The 15,624-nt window shown below is 46.9% G+C and overlaps 1 protein-coding gene and 1 long non-coding RNA gene across 2 annotated transcripts; one reads left to right on the plus strand and one right to left on the minus strand.

The window, feature by feature from the left end:
- Positions 1 to 1,133: 1,133 nt before the first annotated feature.
- Positions 1,134 to 13,868, plus strand: LOC138917664 (uncharacterized). Its single transcript, XR_011425976.1, has 3 exons — positions 1,134 to 1,264; positions 2,828 to 2,931; positions 13,737 to 13,868. It is a non-coding gene; the product is annotated as an uncharacterized lncRNA (long non-coding RNA).
- Positions 5,358 to 10,534, minus strand: LOC138917774 (uncharacterized protein C2orf78-like). Its single transcript, XM_070235935.1, has 3 exons — positions 10,486 to 10,534; positions 8,266 to 9,027; positions 5,358 to 7,396 (listed from the first exon to the last, which is right to left on the minus strand). Exons 1-3 carry the CDS (start codon positions 10,532 to 10,534, stop codon positions 5,526 to 5,528), a joined length of 2,682 nt encoding a protein of 893 aa, XP_070092036.1. The 3' UTR covers positions 5,358 to 5,525.
- Positions 13,869 to 15,624: the final 1,756 nt, after the last annotated feature.

Genomic DNA, 15,624 nt, shown 5'->3' on the forward strand with positions numbered 1-15,624 from the left:
AACCAAGTGCTTTCCTTAATTACGCTTTTCTAATTGCTACCTGAAAAAGAGAGTAAAGATGTGAATTGAAATATAATATTTGGCAATAACCTCTGTATGTGCTTAAGAAATTGTATGAACTTCCATGTTCTATGTATATTTATAAAGTATATATTATAAAAAATACATACATATATTTTTGCTGAGGAAAGATTTCTCCCTGAGATAACATACGTTGCCGCGCTTCCTCTTCTTTTGCTTGAGGAAGATGAGCCCCGAGCTAACATCTGTGCCAGTCTTCGTCTGTTTTGTATGTGGGTCAGTGCTACAGCATGGCTGATGAGTGGTGTGGGTCCGTGCCTTAGATCTGAATTCGTGAACTGAGGCCACCGAAGCAGAGCCCACTAAGCTTAACCACTACGCCACGGGGACGGCCCCCCTGTTCTATATTTTCAAAGTAAAGTGAACTTCTAGTAAGAACAGTAGTAGCCTAAAGAAAAGAATGGAGTATCCATGGTATCTTCAGTACTTATTTTGGGCAGTTGTGAGAGCACGTGTAAGTATCTTGATAGAAGACAGTTCTCTAAGTTTTATGCTTTCGTTTCCTAATATCTTTGGATATAATAGAGAAACACATATGTTCTGTTGGCCTGTGTGGCATTATCAGTGGGAAAGAATTATCCTTTTTCTAGGCAGTTCCACAGCCTTCGGAAACAATAACACCTAATGTCTGTAAACATTTGTACAGGCCTACCTCACAGATATCACAGGTTCTGTTCCAGGTCACTGAATAAAGTGAATATCGCAATAAAGCGAGTCAGACTAATGATTTGGTTTCCCAGTGCATGTAGAAGTTATGTTTACATGATACCATAGTCTGTTAAGTTTGCGATAGTATTATATCTAAAGGGACATCATACATAGCTGAAGTAAATAATACCTTATTGCTTAAAAATATGAACCATCATCTGAGCCTTCAGCAAGTTGTAATCGTGTCGCTGATGGAGGGTCTCATAAGAAATGCAGCGTCTGTGAAGCACGGTAGAGCGAAGCACAGTACAGTGAGGTAGGCCTGTACAGCAGCTGCCATTTAAAAAGTGCGTGCACACACGTTAAGTCAGTGAATCCGCACAGCAGGCCTTTGCTGATGAAGTGGGAGTGGTACTAACGTCCCCTCCTGAGTGCTTCCTCTGCGCTGAGCCCGGAGCATAGACGGTGACAGTGACTCACTTCACAGATGGTGAGACTGAGGCCCAGAAAAGGAAGAATTGAAACTTGAACTCAGGTATTCCTTATGTTTTTTTTTTTTTTACTGTAGTAAAACGTACGTAAGCAATGTTTATCATTTTAACCATTCATAAGTGTACAATTCAGTGGCATTAAGTGCACTCATGATGTTGTGCAGCTGTCACCACTGCCTGTAACCAAGCGGTTTTCATCATCCTCAAGCAAAGCTCTGTCACCATGAAAAACTAACAGCCCCATTTCCCCTCCCCCAGCCCCTGGTGACCTCTATTCTACTTCACGTCTCCGTGAATTTGCCTGTTCTAGGTGCCTCATGTTAGCGGAATCCGACATATTTTTCCTTCGGTATCTGGCTTATTTCACTGAACATAATGTTTTCTAGGTTCATCCATGTTGCAGCATGTAACAAAATGTTATTCCTTCTTAGGGCTGAATAGCATTCCATTGTGTGTACATACCACATTTTGTGTATCCATTCGTCTGTTGATGGACACTTGGGTTGTTTCTACCTTTTGGCCCTTATGCATCATGCTGCTGTGAGCAAGGTGTACAAACATTTGTTCAAATCCCTGCTTTGAATTCTTCTGGATGTATAGGTGGGAGTAGAGATGTTGGATCGTGTAGAAGTTCTACGTTTAACCTTTGAGAAAGCGCCAAAAAGTCTTCTACAGTGTCGTCCTGTTTTAACAATTAACACAAATTTTAAGCATTTGCAGGAGCAGACATAATGGTGTGGTGTTCATGGACCAGCCATGAACTCCTTCAGCTTGAATATTTATCAGCTGATGGCTGTCGTGTCTCCTCTCTACCCCTCCCTGTTTCGCCCTATTCCATAGTTTTTTAAGCAGATCCCCAATATCATATACTTTCACCTGTTCATCTTTGATATATACATTTAAAATGTCAGACTTTTGTTCCTTAATATCCTGGTTTATTATTAAATATCCAGTCAGCGCTCAAATTCGCAGTTGTCTCCTAAATGTCATAGAAATTGTTTTGAAGAGTTTGAGTTAGGTCTAAGTTAGGGCCACACTTGGCGTTTGATTGTTAGGTCTCGGATGTCTGATTTAATCTATGGGTTCTCCTTCCATGTCTCTCTCCACTTTCTTTGTCTTTGTTTCTCTTTTTCTCAATAACTTAGCTTTTTGAAGATACCAGGTAGTTTGTCCTATCTGAAGATGACATTACAAATAATACAAGAGTGAATGAACACAATGGATAATGTCTTAAGAGAAAGAAGAGAAGGAGGAAAGTTTAAAAATTCTATAAGAAGAGAAAATGAATTCTAGAGAAATGCCAAATATTAGAGATAAGCAAAAAAGTCAGGCCAACTCTGAAAATAGTAATTCCAACACATGTAAGAATTTGGTGTAGCATAAAAATGATATTTCAAATCAGTGGACGCATTAGTGAGTAAACTGTGATACTTCGACGTTGGAGTGTAAATCACCTCTCTGGAAGGATCCGCAGCGTGGCAAAAGTAAATGTGTCTAAGGGAGGAGGGAAATGGGTGGCCGGGGAACTTGGGGAGAAGGGTGAATTTCCATTGAATCCCCTTTTGTACCTTTCTCACGTTCTCTCCTGTGAATCTATTACCTCTGAGGTCTGCCTGCCTGAGTTGAAACCCCAGCTGCCCCAGTTGCTGCCTCTTCACCTTGGGCCAGTTCTTGACACTCTCCAAGCCTGTCTCCTTATGGGCGAAATGGGGTGAGTGACTTCGTGGTGCTTCGTGACACAATATAAGCTCTCATTAAATGTAAATGACCAGCAGAAACAACACAAATGTCCATGAACTGAGGAAAGCATAAACAAGTGTGGTGGCTCCATTATGCAGTCATACAAAGGAATGAAAGACTGACACACACTACAACGTGGATGGACGTTGAAAAACCTTCTGCTAAGTGAAAGAAGCCAGACACAAAGGTCACGTATTGTGGTATATTTCAGATGTGTGAAATGTCCAGAAAAGGCAAGTCCGTAAAGATAGAAAGCAGATGAGTGGTTGCCGGGTCTGGAGAGAGGAGGGAGTGAGGAGCAGCCTCTAATGGTTAAGAGGGTTTCTTTTAGGGGTGATGAAAATGTGATGGGTTTGATAATGCTGGTGGTTGCCTGAGCTTGTGAATGTACTAAATGCCACTGAATTTAGAGTTTCAAAAGGTGAGTTTTCTGGCATGTGAATTATATCTCAATAAAAATAATTTTAGAAATGTAAATTACCAATTTTCCCACGGTAATTATTTACTGTTCACATCACTCCCCTCCAACCACTGCATTCCCTTGTATGCCTCCTGTCCCCCACGCTTCCCCTGCTCAGCCCCTCCAGGTGCCCCACAAGACTTCCCAGGGAGTGACTCTGGACCCTTGGGCACACAAGTCCTGTGCGGGTGGAGCCGCGACCCAGGGCACAGGCACACCCACCACTCTCCCGCAGTGTGACGGACGCTTCCGGCAGGTTTTTCTCATGTGGTTTGGAGGACAGTGATGTTGAGAAAAGGTGGCGACAGGCCAGGTGGATTCAGGAGGACCTGGCAGGTCTCTCACGTCAATACTTATGAACAGACGCTTTTCTGAGGCAAATATACGAGTGGGCAGCAGGCTCATGAAAAGGCATGAAACATGACTAATTTTTAGGAAAGGGCATTCAAAACCAAAGTGAGCTACCACCTCCCGCCCGTCAGAAGGGCTATTATGAGAAAAACAAGAAATAGCAAGTGTTGGAAGGGTGTGGAGCAAAGGGAACCCTCATATAGTGCAGGTCAGAATGTAAATTGGTACAGCCACTGTGGAACAGAGAATGCAGATTCCTGAAAAAATTGAAAATAAAACTACCATATGACCCAGCTATTCCACTTGTGGGTGTTTATCGAAAGGACGTGGAAACACTAATTGGCAAAGATAGATGCGCCCGTATGTTGGTTGCATCATTATTCACAATAGCCAAGACTTGGAAACAACCTCCTAAGGGCCCACTGAGAGATGAATGGATAAAGAAGATGTGGTATATATACAATGGAATCCTACTCAGTTATCAAAAGCATGAAATCTTGCCATTTGCAACAACATGAGTGAACCCTGAGGGTGTCACGCTAAGTGAAATGGGTCAGATGGAGAAAGACGTATACCTAATACTTCACTCATATGTGGAAGATAAACAAACACATAGATACCAGAGGGGAAAGCGGGGGAGGAGGAGGAAAGGGGTAAGGGGCAGATGTGTAGGACGATGTATGGCAATTGGACCTTGGGTGGGAAAACGACATAGTCTGTACAGAGGGGAAATAGAATGAAGTACATCTAAAAAAAAGTTTAGGCCCCGCTCCAGAAGTTTGATCTCATCCACCAGTAACGTCTGGATGCTGTGCTCTGAAAGCCAGCCTGGTCGCCAGCAGGCGTTAGCAAATACTGAGCACTGCTGGCATGCAGGTCTCAAGTTGAGGCCTTGCTCCTCCGCAGGCAGTGTGACTGCAGCCCACTGCGGAACGTCAGTAGTAAAGCGGCTCAGTGACCCTGGCCTTGCGTGTGGTTGCAAAGGTTAACTGAAGTAGTGGGCTCGTGGGCCTGGTGCACAGAAGTTGAGGAAATTTCTCTGCCTGCCCTGTCCTGCTGCAGCAGCTCCCATGGGGAGGCTCCTGTTATCAGCTGCCCCCAAGGTAACTCAGCCCTGGCCATTCATCCCGTAGATTCCCCTTTGATTTATACTGACCGTCCCCAGCCGTAGTCATCCATGGATGAAGTGACCCAAGCCTTTTGGAAGGTGTCCTGAATCTCTTGTTTTCCAAAACACCGATGTGGTGGTCGTGAGCCATAAGACCAGCCTCCCTGAGAGACTTTTTACATTTCTCCTGGTCAACCTAGACTCATCGGCTGCCGTCTTCAACTCTATTCCAATTTTACTCTTTTAACGCTCCCCTCAGGCCCTGCTTCTGACTTCTGTCATTCACGACTCCTGCTTCTTTTTCTAAACCCCTCAAATCTCTCCCCTTTGGGCCTCCCCAGCCCTGCACCCAATTATGGCCTCTTTCGTCAGTTCGTCTCCCTTTTCCCTCATTCTCCTGTCCAACTTCACTTTTTTTTTCTCCTGAAGAATTGGGTTCCCTCCCACCCCCATCACAGAAAAAACACAGTTAACAGCATTTCCAAACACAGAAGGCTTCTTTATTCCTCATCTATTCATTCTAGTAGTTTATTTACTGTCTTACTAAGTTTTTAAATATATCAAAATAAATAAGAGAAGTCTATCTATCTGTCTATCTCAGGAAAAACAACTGGTCCCCAAAGGGGCACCAAGAGCCCTAGCAGCCTTATATTGCGTAGCCGTAGTATCGAGAAATTTCCATTTCTTTTTCCCTCTCAGTGAAAAACTGCACTTTCCCCCGAGAGGTGTACTTGGCAGCCTTCTCACGCTCCTGTTGAGCCTGCCTCTTCATGGCCTCCCGCTCTGGCCTCTGTTCCTGTGTGATGGGCTCTGACATCACTGGCCCTGGAATGTCGGGTTTCCTCCATGGAATTGGTTGCCTGCTGAAATCCTCCAGTAGATACTGGGCGGGAGGCTTGGGCGGGGCCTGGAGCATGGGCACAGCAGTGGCAACGGGCTCCTGCTGGAGAGAAGTGCAAGATGCTGTTCTGTAAGGTGCAGGCCTTGAAGCAGGACACTGAGGGACGCTAGGCCGGGTGGGGTTGGTCCAACCTGGTCGAGCGGGGTTGGTGGAAATTGGCCGAGCTGGTCTGGCAGGACCTGTCAAAGATGCAGGAGCTGGGTGGCTGGAATTGACTGCAGTTGGTTGAGCTGAGTTGGTGGAAGCAGGCCGGGCAGGGTCTGCCACAGCAGGCCGATGTGAGGCCAGAGCCTGTGGCCTCCGAGGAACAGGTCGAGCTGGAGGCTTGTCCACGGACAGAAAAGGCAAAGGTACCAACCTGACCTTCCCAGGAGGTGGCAGCTCGTCCCGGGATGGAGGTGGACACTCCTTTTCAGCACTGCTCTCTGCTTTCTGGGCTTTGACTTGAGTTTCCTCAGGACACTGACCCTCCAGTGGTTTATCCAGCCACGGTTTGATAGCTGGGCAGGGCTGGGGGTGTTTGGGGTTGCTGGAGGTTCCCAGGGCCCGGGACGAAGAGGGCCCGGTGTTCTTCTCACTCTTCCTCCCCAGAGCATGAAACACCTGCACCGACTCCAACATGTGCCGGCCGAGGCTGGTTCGAGGCCGCCTAAAGGTTTCTTGGCTCAGCTCGGGCTGATTCTTCCTCCGCTTCATCTTGGGCATCATTGGCTTCTCTTCCACCCTGACTTCAGTCCCTGACTGCCGACTCTCTCCGGCTTTCTTGGGGTTGTTTCCTCTGGTCCTCTTGGTCCTTTCCTGCCCATGGCTCTTAGTTGTACTGATCCTGCTGGGTGCAGCTTTCTGAGGTTTGCTGTTGGAGTGCTCGGCCTCGTTCTCAGGAGCCCTGTCTCCCCCTGACAGGCACTCCGGGTCCTTTGGCTGGATTTTGGCCTTGGGAGCACCATCGAGAGGCTCAGAGGCCTGATGTTTGTTCTTCCTGGTGTACTCGGAGGCAGCCTTTCTGCCACTTATCTTTTGCTGCAGCTGGATGGACTCGATGGCTCCTGTGTCTTTGGCTTGGCTCAGCTCGGGGCCTTGGGGTTGATCAAGGTCTTTCAAGGGGTCGAATAGTTGGGGAAGGTGACCATCCTCCATCAGTGTAGCGATGTCTGCAAAGCCACCGCTAGCCTCGGTCCCGTTGTCCAGTGTCCCTTGGCCCTCAAGACTCAGGCTACCCTTTCCCAGATCAGCGTTTTCGGAAGCAGGGTGGTCCTCTGGTCCGAGGGGATCGATGCAGGCCAGGAGCTGGAGAATATCAGGAATTTCTAAAGGCTGTAGTAGAGGCTCTTGGTTTTGTATTGGGATCTGGTCGGGATCCAGGGGCTTTGCAAGTTTGGTGTTAAACTCATCCCAGTTCTTTGGATTTGGAGACAGTGCCAGGAGGTCACTGTTAGACGTCTTGTCTGGAGCTGTCAGTGACACGTCCCCAAGCTCAGCTGGTGGGTCACTCTGCAGCATCTGGGTATTTCTGCTACTGCAGGATTTGGGGAATTCTGGAGCTTGCTGTAGGTAAATTTTCTGGCTTGGCGGTTGCAGCCCCAGGGAAGTCTCCATCCCCAGGGACGTTTCCACCACTACAAAGGAAGCAAGGATGAAGTGAGTCCTCGGTGGGTGAGGTGTTCCCCCCTAGACACCAGTGCAGCAACCACGTCCCTTCCCCCGATGGGCAAGGCGTTTCTCCTGGCTCTTAAGGATCATGGACAGTGCCCTGTGCTAGGAGGTAAGAGGCGAGTGTTCTGGTTCTTACTGGTGATCATTGGATGTCATTGTCCCTTGGCTTTCTTTCTATTTCATAGGGTTGTCATAGGAGCAATAAAAAGTAAAAGAGAGTTTTATACTATGAGACATTTCACAAGTCCTAACATTCTCCTATAGAGTCTTTTTGATGCTGTCCATTTTCCCGGGAGAATGAGAACACGTCACACTGTGGACGAGGAGAGGGAGCGGAGCTCTTTCCGATGGAATATATGAGCAAGGACAGATTCCTAGCCTGCTGAATTTTGACAGCGTCTCGGGACAGAAGGGCTTATTCCTGGTATGAGTGAACAAAGTGAGGGAAAGTTTGCGTGTCTCTATCATAGTGATAGTTCTGACAGGCCTTCCCAGGAGACTAACCCCGTAAATCGGCAGAGGGAGTCCATTTGTATGTGGTGGAGTAGGGCACTTAGCAGCTGGGGTAGTGAGAGATATGGGGTCCCTTGGTGTGCTCTTGGGGTTCTCAGCCATGTAGCATAGATGAGCATTACAGTGTCCCCCCTGCCCCCCTGTATGAGGTGTTCTTATGTCGAGTCTGAAATGGGGAGCACTGAGCGAGGGTAGTGTTCACTCATGTCTCAGGACTTCAGTTCTACCTGTCTGTGGCCTCACCGCTTCCCAGCTGCAGATTTGACCCTGATTTTGGATGCAGACCTCCTTTCTCTGCCTTCTTGCTGTTTGTACTCACCTTGAAATCTGGTTTGTGGGATGGCTGGAGCAGACGCAGCGTAGTAGACCCCAGAGGTGGAGGCTGGTGGAAGGCCATGTGTGGGCTGAATCTCCTTTAGTACCAACACCATTTCTGGTTGAGGAGCAGAGGCCCCGGCTCCTGTGTAGGACACAGAGCCGTAGGACTGCAGGCAGGGGCCAAGTTCTCCAGACAGCAGAGGCCCCAGTGTGCCGTGACCACAGTAGTACACCTGGCTTCCTTCCTGGTAGGGAAGTGACAGGCTGTGTCCCTGATTTGGAACCCGAGATGGTGTTCCCTGAACAAGGCTGGTGGAAAGAGATGGATACAGTGGGACCGGGTTATTGGCACCTGAAGTTCTGTCATACTGTGCTGCCATATACATGGAAGAAACCGCTGTGTCGTGGCCAGTGACAGTCAGAGTGCAGTCTCCGAGTGAAGAGGACTCCTGTGCAGTGCTTCCTGGGACACCCCACTCAAAGAGACCCGGATAGGAAGCAGCTGAGGTGGAGCTCTGGCTCTGGCCAGTCACTCCAGACAGCGTGGTTGTGCTAGAATGTTGGTAAAGGTAGGCGCTGCCCATGAGTGGCTGGGAAGAGGTGCCCGTGGCTGATGGCAGTAGCCATCCTGAACTGACGGCTGGAGCAGAGACTCTGGAGAAATTGCAGACACTTCCTGCTAGGGAAGCTGCATCGCTCAGCACAGGAAGAGAGAGCTGCAGGGAGTTTGGAGTTCCTAGTAAGGATGGATTCTGGAAATTTTCTGTAGGGAACAAGAGGGTGAAGAAAAACTCAGTGAGACTGATCAACTCTGACAATGTCTGAGGAGCAGCATCATCTCAAGGTTGCTGCATGAGGAAGCCTCTCATCCCAGTGCTCACTGAGACAGCAAACACCCACGCCTTTATGGTGGTTGCAAGGCCGTGAGCAGTTTGTTCCTTTCTGTGTAACTGCCTGTGCTCCCAGCTGCGGCAGAGATGTGCAGAAGCCCCACGTGGTGTGGGTCACACCTTGTTCTCTAGGCTGGAAGCCCCCTTCTCCCTGTCCATCCTTCCCTTGAGCCTCCCCTAGTCCTGACTCGTCTACTCTTTGCTAGCATTGAAGCACTTGAAACTAGAACGTCCTCAGAGATGCTCTGTTCTGACATTCTCCTGGTACGAGTGAGGAAACTGAGGCTCAGAGAGGTCAGCTGGAGTGGTCCGATTCTCCCATTATGGCAGCATCATCACCAGGTCACAGAGCCTAAGTCTCCTGACTTCTTGCCAGGACTCTGCTCTGACTGTTCCACTACCAGAACCCGGGAGAAGGAGACCTCCTAATAAGGTGTTTTCTTGGTCCCTTAGAAAACAGTGCAGCTGTTACCACTGTCTCTTCAGGGTCTGTTTGCTCGTACTGTTCACGTGCTGTTCCCTAGAGTTCACCCAGTAGTCAGTCCGGGTGGTAGGTGTAAAGGGTCACTCTTACCCTCTTCAAGCCTGGTTTCTGATCCTACCTCCACAGGATTGCCTGAGGGTGTGCATCCCAAGAAGTGCTTTTTGAAAGAAAACAGTAATTTAATCTCCCTGAGCTTCAGGTTACTCATCTGTAGTTACAATAACAACAGCAACAACAATAATAGTAATTCATACATGAATTCATATAGGACATATCTGTTATCTGGAGGAAGATATGATAAGTTCTGTGAAAAATCATGGAAAACATTTATCAAGGAAGTAAAAAGAACCATATAGATATTCATAAAAGCTGCGGTATGCAGCAAGCAACAAAGCAGAATCAGTTTTACTGATAGTTCTGTATCATATACGCTTTGTCATGAAAGTGAATATTGCCGGCTCCATTGTAGTGAATACTATTTACCAAAACCAGCCCGAGAAGAAGGTGATTTTGAATGAATTCCTAGCCAGTACGTGCAGACAGAGTAGATCAGTAAAAGTGGCCTAAAAGGCATCAAAATGCTATCAATGTGAATGTATAGCTGGCCACAATATAAGCAGACAGATATTTCAGTGAAAACTGGTACAAAGCAGAGAGCAACATCCTAAGTGTAAAGGAATTCCGTTGTTGTGCTCGTTCTTATTTCTCTGACCATGAGCCGCAAGGAACAGCTAGTAAGCCTAGAAATCCATACTTCAATTAGTATAACCACATAGATGCAGAAGAGAGTACTTAAAAGGTATCAGGAAGGTTTTTCTATTTATCCTAAAACCTCAATTATCATCACCTTCAAGATCCAGGAAGGGGTCATCCCCAAAGACTAAAACCACCGTCATCGCTAGAATCCAACTTTTAAAAATTTAATGTAGGAAAACCCGAAGGATGCCACAAAATTGTCTGAGATAAATGTGGAGTCAGAGATGGGGCACTTGAGTTTTGCTTTTTCTTCTCGGGCAGCTTAGATCTAGAAAGAGATGGTGGCCGTTTCTCAGTGCGCGCTCTATGTCAGGAAGAAAATGTTTATAAAGATGAAAAGCAGCCTTGACTTGGAACCTACGTATCACACACAGGAATTAATCCTTCTGATTCAAGTTAGAGGATATTATTTGTTAGAAACTTATGTTTTATTTTTAATGGGCAAAACCTCTACATAGTTAAAAAATGAGAATGAAGGGGCTGGCCCCGTGGCCGAGTGGTTAAGTTCGCGCGCTCCGCTGCAGGCGGGCCAGTGTTTCGTTGGTTGGAATCCTGGGCGCGGACATCACACTGCTCATGAAACCACGCTCAGGCAGCATCCCACATGCCACAACTAGAAGGACCCACAATGAAGAATATACAACTATGTACTGGGGGGCTTTGGGGAGAAAAAGGAAAAAAATAAAATCTTAAAAAAAAAATGAGAATTAAATAAAACACTAGAAATTCTGTTGCCTCCAGCCGTCTGGATAAGCACTTTATCAATTTCTGGATTATAGGAAGTGTCATTTCTAAAAGATCTCTGAAATGTTTATATTCAAACTCTCAGGTGCCGTCCGCGTTCAGAGAGGCAAGAGAAAAAAGCAAACAAGCGAGTCTGAGTCTGAGAAGCTGCTTTGCCTGGCGATGCCCTGTTCTGCCTCACTGGCCTTCCTCGGCTATGAATGTGAGCGTTTGCTGAAGTCAACTGTGCTTCGCCCTGCTCTGAGCACATTTCACTCTGTGCTCTTCCTGCTGCAATTGAAAATCTTTGGTTCCTTCAGCATGTCATGCCAAACCACGTCTTTTTCCTGGAGAGCTCCTCCTCGCTCTCCTCCTCATTCTTCTATTTTATCCTCCCTCTAGGTTCCTGTTGGCCTGTGCTGATGAAAACAATCCTCAACTTCCTGACCTTTGAAGACTAGTCGCCCTATAGCCCAGTACTCTCCATTGTCTCTTCCTACTTTTTTTTTTTTTCACCTCATTTAGGTAGATAACTCCAAACATGGGCATATTGCCTTTTGAACAGCACTAAATTTAAAATACTACAGTTGAAATTTCAGTGGAGGGAGACCATTACAGATGAAACCTTTGGGGATATACTGCTAACTTCCTGCATCACCTAGATTTCTCTCTGTTTCTGTGGAAACACCCTCAAGAAGTCTCTGATTTCATTTCTACCTGGGTGCCCTTTAAGATTCAATATTAGAAAAGAAAAGGAGCAGAAGGAACCACAGTTGTAATATCCTGATGTGAGAGATGAGAGAAAACAGAGTTTGTGAGAGAGTCAACGACTTGTCCAAAGTCCTACAGCTCATAAATGTCAAAGTCAAAACTTAAATTAGGTCCCCAGGTTTACTTCAATACTTTCCTCCCATTATTCTCTGCTACATTAGAATCTACTACCAAATTTAGGGGCAAAAATACATAACGGAACACTTAAAAAGTTAGTTTCCTTGCCTGACATGGCGAGAAAAGAAGAGGAAGCATCAACCGCAGATCCAAGAGATGAGGAGACGATACCAGAGGAAGTCTGAGTGGCTGCCGTCAAAGAGCGGTGTGTCCAGTATGAAGGTCACTGGTCACACTGGTCGCTTGCGATGATCCAAATTTATTTACAGACAACTCCATGGAAACCCCAAGATTCTAGCAGGTGGCAGTAGGTCTAGGGGGAGAATGATGTCACAGAGCAGGCAGTTCAAAGGTACGAGACAGCCAATAGGGCGGCCAGATTCCCCACAAGAAGATGGGATTGGGTGGAGGGAGTCGGGGGAGAGCTACAGCAGCACCTGCATGGCTGAGCTCTGGGGAGGTGACATCCTAGGAGCCACGTGTGCTAGTCTCTCTTCCCCAGGCTCTTATGTTAGGGAATCCTCTCAACGTTCCTTATAGATGTTCATTAATGTAATTAACTCATAGTTCTTTGTATTCTATGAATTATACTTTATAACATATATTGTACATTAGTAATTACATGTACAGTTAGTTAATATCCTTAGAGAGGAAGGAAAAGGACATCTAGGTTGACCTATTACCGTTGTTCTGAAATCCTACCAGGTGATCTAACGGTGAACTTACTGCAGGTTTTAAGGAGCAAAGGAAAGGATTGGCAGCTCCTTCTGTAACTTGGTGAAAGCGTAGGGTGAGGTTTGTTGAGTGCCCCTTGTGGGGAATGATGTGGTTCAAGGCTCTTCTCTTTGAGTTTCTTCTCCTTGAATCCTACCTTCCTTGGACTGGGCTGGGCCGGGTTGGACTTGCATCTCTCTGCTGCTCCCCTTTTCTTTCTTCTGCGTTATAGACCTTGTTTCTGGGACCAGCCTCGGCCTTGCATCTCCCCCTCCTGGATGTTACTTCCTTTCAATCCCAGCAGCAGAGGTCTTCTTTCCAGTGCCTGATGCTTCTGAAAATGGCGCCTGCCCATTAGAAGCAGATGCCAGAGAGCCAGGGACACAGCTGAGGGCAGAGCTCTTCTCTTCCAGCCTTGGGTTGCAATTCTTTTGCCCATAATTTGCTCCCTCTGGCTCCTTGGGCCACACAGGCCTCCTGCCATCCCGCGCTTTTATACATGAGAGGCATTCGGGGTCCTCCCCTTTCCTTCTCCTCTGAGTGTATCCAGTGTGGCAGTCGCTGTAGCCTCCTCCCTCTTGGAAACAGCCACTGTAGAACATTGGGCCTCTAGGGTTCTCTGTCGGCCATGGTTGTGCGCAAGGCTGAGCAACATGCAGAGGAGAATAGTGAGAGAAAGAGGAGGACATTCGTGGAGAATAGGGGAGAGGCAAGGTGAAAGGGACAGGAAAACAGCTGTCTGTGGATCTTTTGGCCTTGAGAAACAGGTGGAACATTTTGCCCTCATTTTGTATTAAGAGAACAGAAAATTCAGTATATAGCTTTTCAATTTGCTGGGTAGTCCTGCAACAGCCGCAGTTTCTGTCCACTAAAGAGAATAATCTTAAATCACTTTCTCTCACTTTGTTTTGTGTGATATTACATCATTTATGTTATTCATTGGTAATTGTGTAGAATATGGGTTGTTTTCAAATGCTCTGGGTCTTTCTCCGTGTTTCTCCTGGTTGTGTTTTTAAGGATCCAACGTTGGAAGACAGATCACATGCTGTTCTCCTGCTGATTGTTCATTGGGAAGCGTCACGAACTAACTTGACCTGAAGGGTTCTGTGGAGAAACTTACGAGGGGTCTGTGAGAAGCATTGTGGTGAGTTGCACGGTGCCCTCACGCCTAAGGAGCAGATGTGTGCAGTGCACCCGGCTGGCCTGGGAGCCTCTGCTTTTGTGCCCTGCTTAGTGCTCTTCTCTCTAACCACTCTGGTGACTGGGAGACAGTGGGCGAGGGCTGAGTTGCTGCTGATTTGTATGTGGAGTCAGCTGATTTGGGGAGGAAATCTGTGGATCTAGTCATTTTCCTTGGCGGCAAGCTTTTCGGATGCCTAGGTGGACCTATGTGGAGACTTTCATAGTTTAAATGAGTAGGAGGTGTGTGATCCAAGATGCCAGGATGCCCCAAGTAGATACCTGCTAGATGGGACCTCCAAAGACACACATTTCATTTATAGGAATATTTTTCCTGTTATGAAATGTTAATGTTTTGAGTGATGGTGGGGGCTGCTTACCCGAGGAGAAATTGTAAAGGGTATTGCAGTGTAGAGCTATGGCTGGGGCTCATGAAATCTTTGAAGGGTTTTGCCCCTCAGCTTCGTACCTCGGATAGCCTACTTCCATGATGTGAGGATGTAACGTGAGGCTAACAACAGATCCACAAGTGAGACTGGTCTCTCTCTTCTCTATGTCATGTGGAAATGAAGGGAATCCGGAGCTAACGCAGGTTAGGGTGGGCAGTATAAGTTTGTGGGAGCTGTGGTAAGACAAATTCTCGTAGCAGTAGAATGTTTACACGTGAAAATATTCACTTTCCACTTCCAGTCTGTTTAGGCAAACCCTTACTTGGGCCTTTCCTGCTTCCCAGTCTCTATAACCGCTTTCTTTCCATCATTCCAGGCATTTAACCGTAGCTTGCAGCCTCAGCATCGTGTTACCTCTAAAAGAATCTTAAATGAAACTTGAGGAACGTCAGAAGGTTGAGTCCAATGTTCTGGAACTTACACCAAGCCCTGCACTCACAGGAAGCCTTTCTTTATAGTTAGGGTACTGTCTCGTCCCATAGACCCGTTTCCTGCATTTTGTTGCCACGGGGATAACTGAGACTTGTCTTGGTGTAACACACCCTGTCCGTCTAGCCCTGAGGCTCTTCCTTACTCTCCCCGTTGTCCCTTTTTGATTCAATTAAGGACTGGCATCCCTCAGACTCCTCCATGTTCCCCGGGGCCCTGCCGGGTACTGGCAGATTTTGTTAGTGTCAACTACTTATCTGTTCGGTGCTCCAAATATGCCTTGCTCCTATATTTTCCATTCCAGTGTCCTGCATACCCATGGAGGCGTTCTTTTACTTCATGTTGGATTCATACCTCCAAAGACCTACACTTTACTGCTTCCCATACTTTCTAGAGACCTTGTTATGCTTAGGTCTAGATTTTCTTGCGTCATCTGAGCGTAGTCCCACCCCAGCTTGTGTCATTTAGCAAATGGGAAGTGCAAGACCAATATAGCCTTTCTAGGTTCTGATCAATTCATGTTACATTTTGTGTGGTCATGTCTATAGCTTTCTGTACCCTGTGTACTTTTAGGCCACTGCTCACCAATGGTGTATTTGTTTCCATAAACTCCAAAGGAATATGTATATTAAGATTGGCACCTGAGCTAACAACTGTTGCCAATCTCCTTTTTTTTTTTTCCTGCTTTTTCTCCCCGAATCCCGCCGGTACATAGTTGTATATTTTAGTTGTGGGTCCTTCTAGTTGTGGCATGTGGGATGCTGCTTCAACGTGGCCTGATGAGCAGTGCCACGTCCGCGCCCAGCATCCAAACCAGCAAAACCCTGGGCCGCCAAGCGGAGTTCACG

The sequence above is a fragment of the Equus caballus genome, chromosome 15 (genome assembly GCF_041296265.1).
Source record: "Equus caballus isolate H_3958 breed thoroughbred chromosome 15, TB-T2T, whole genome shotgun sequence".
Lineage (NCBI taxonomy): Eukaryota > Metazoa > Chordata > Mammalia > Perissodactyla > Equidae > Equus > Equus caballus.

Excerpts from the sequence above, each read along its gene's own strand:
- LOC138917774 (XM_070235935.1), bottom strand. The coding sequence starts at position 10,534 with ATGACGGTGGTTTTAGTCTTTGGGGATGACCCCTTCCTGGATCTTGAA. Across the intron at positions 9,028-10,485 it reads CCCCTTCCTGGATCTTGAAG|AAAATTTCCAGAATCCATCC; the intron begins GTGATGATAATT and ends TGTTCCCTACAG. Across the intron at positions 7,397-8,265 it reads CCCACAAACCAGATTTCAAG|TGGTGGAAACGTCCCTGGGG; the intron begins GTGAGTACAAAC and ends CTTCCTTTGTAG.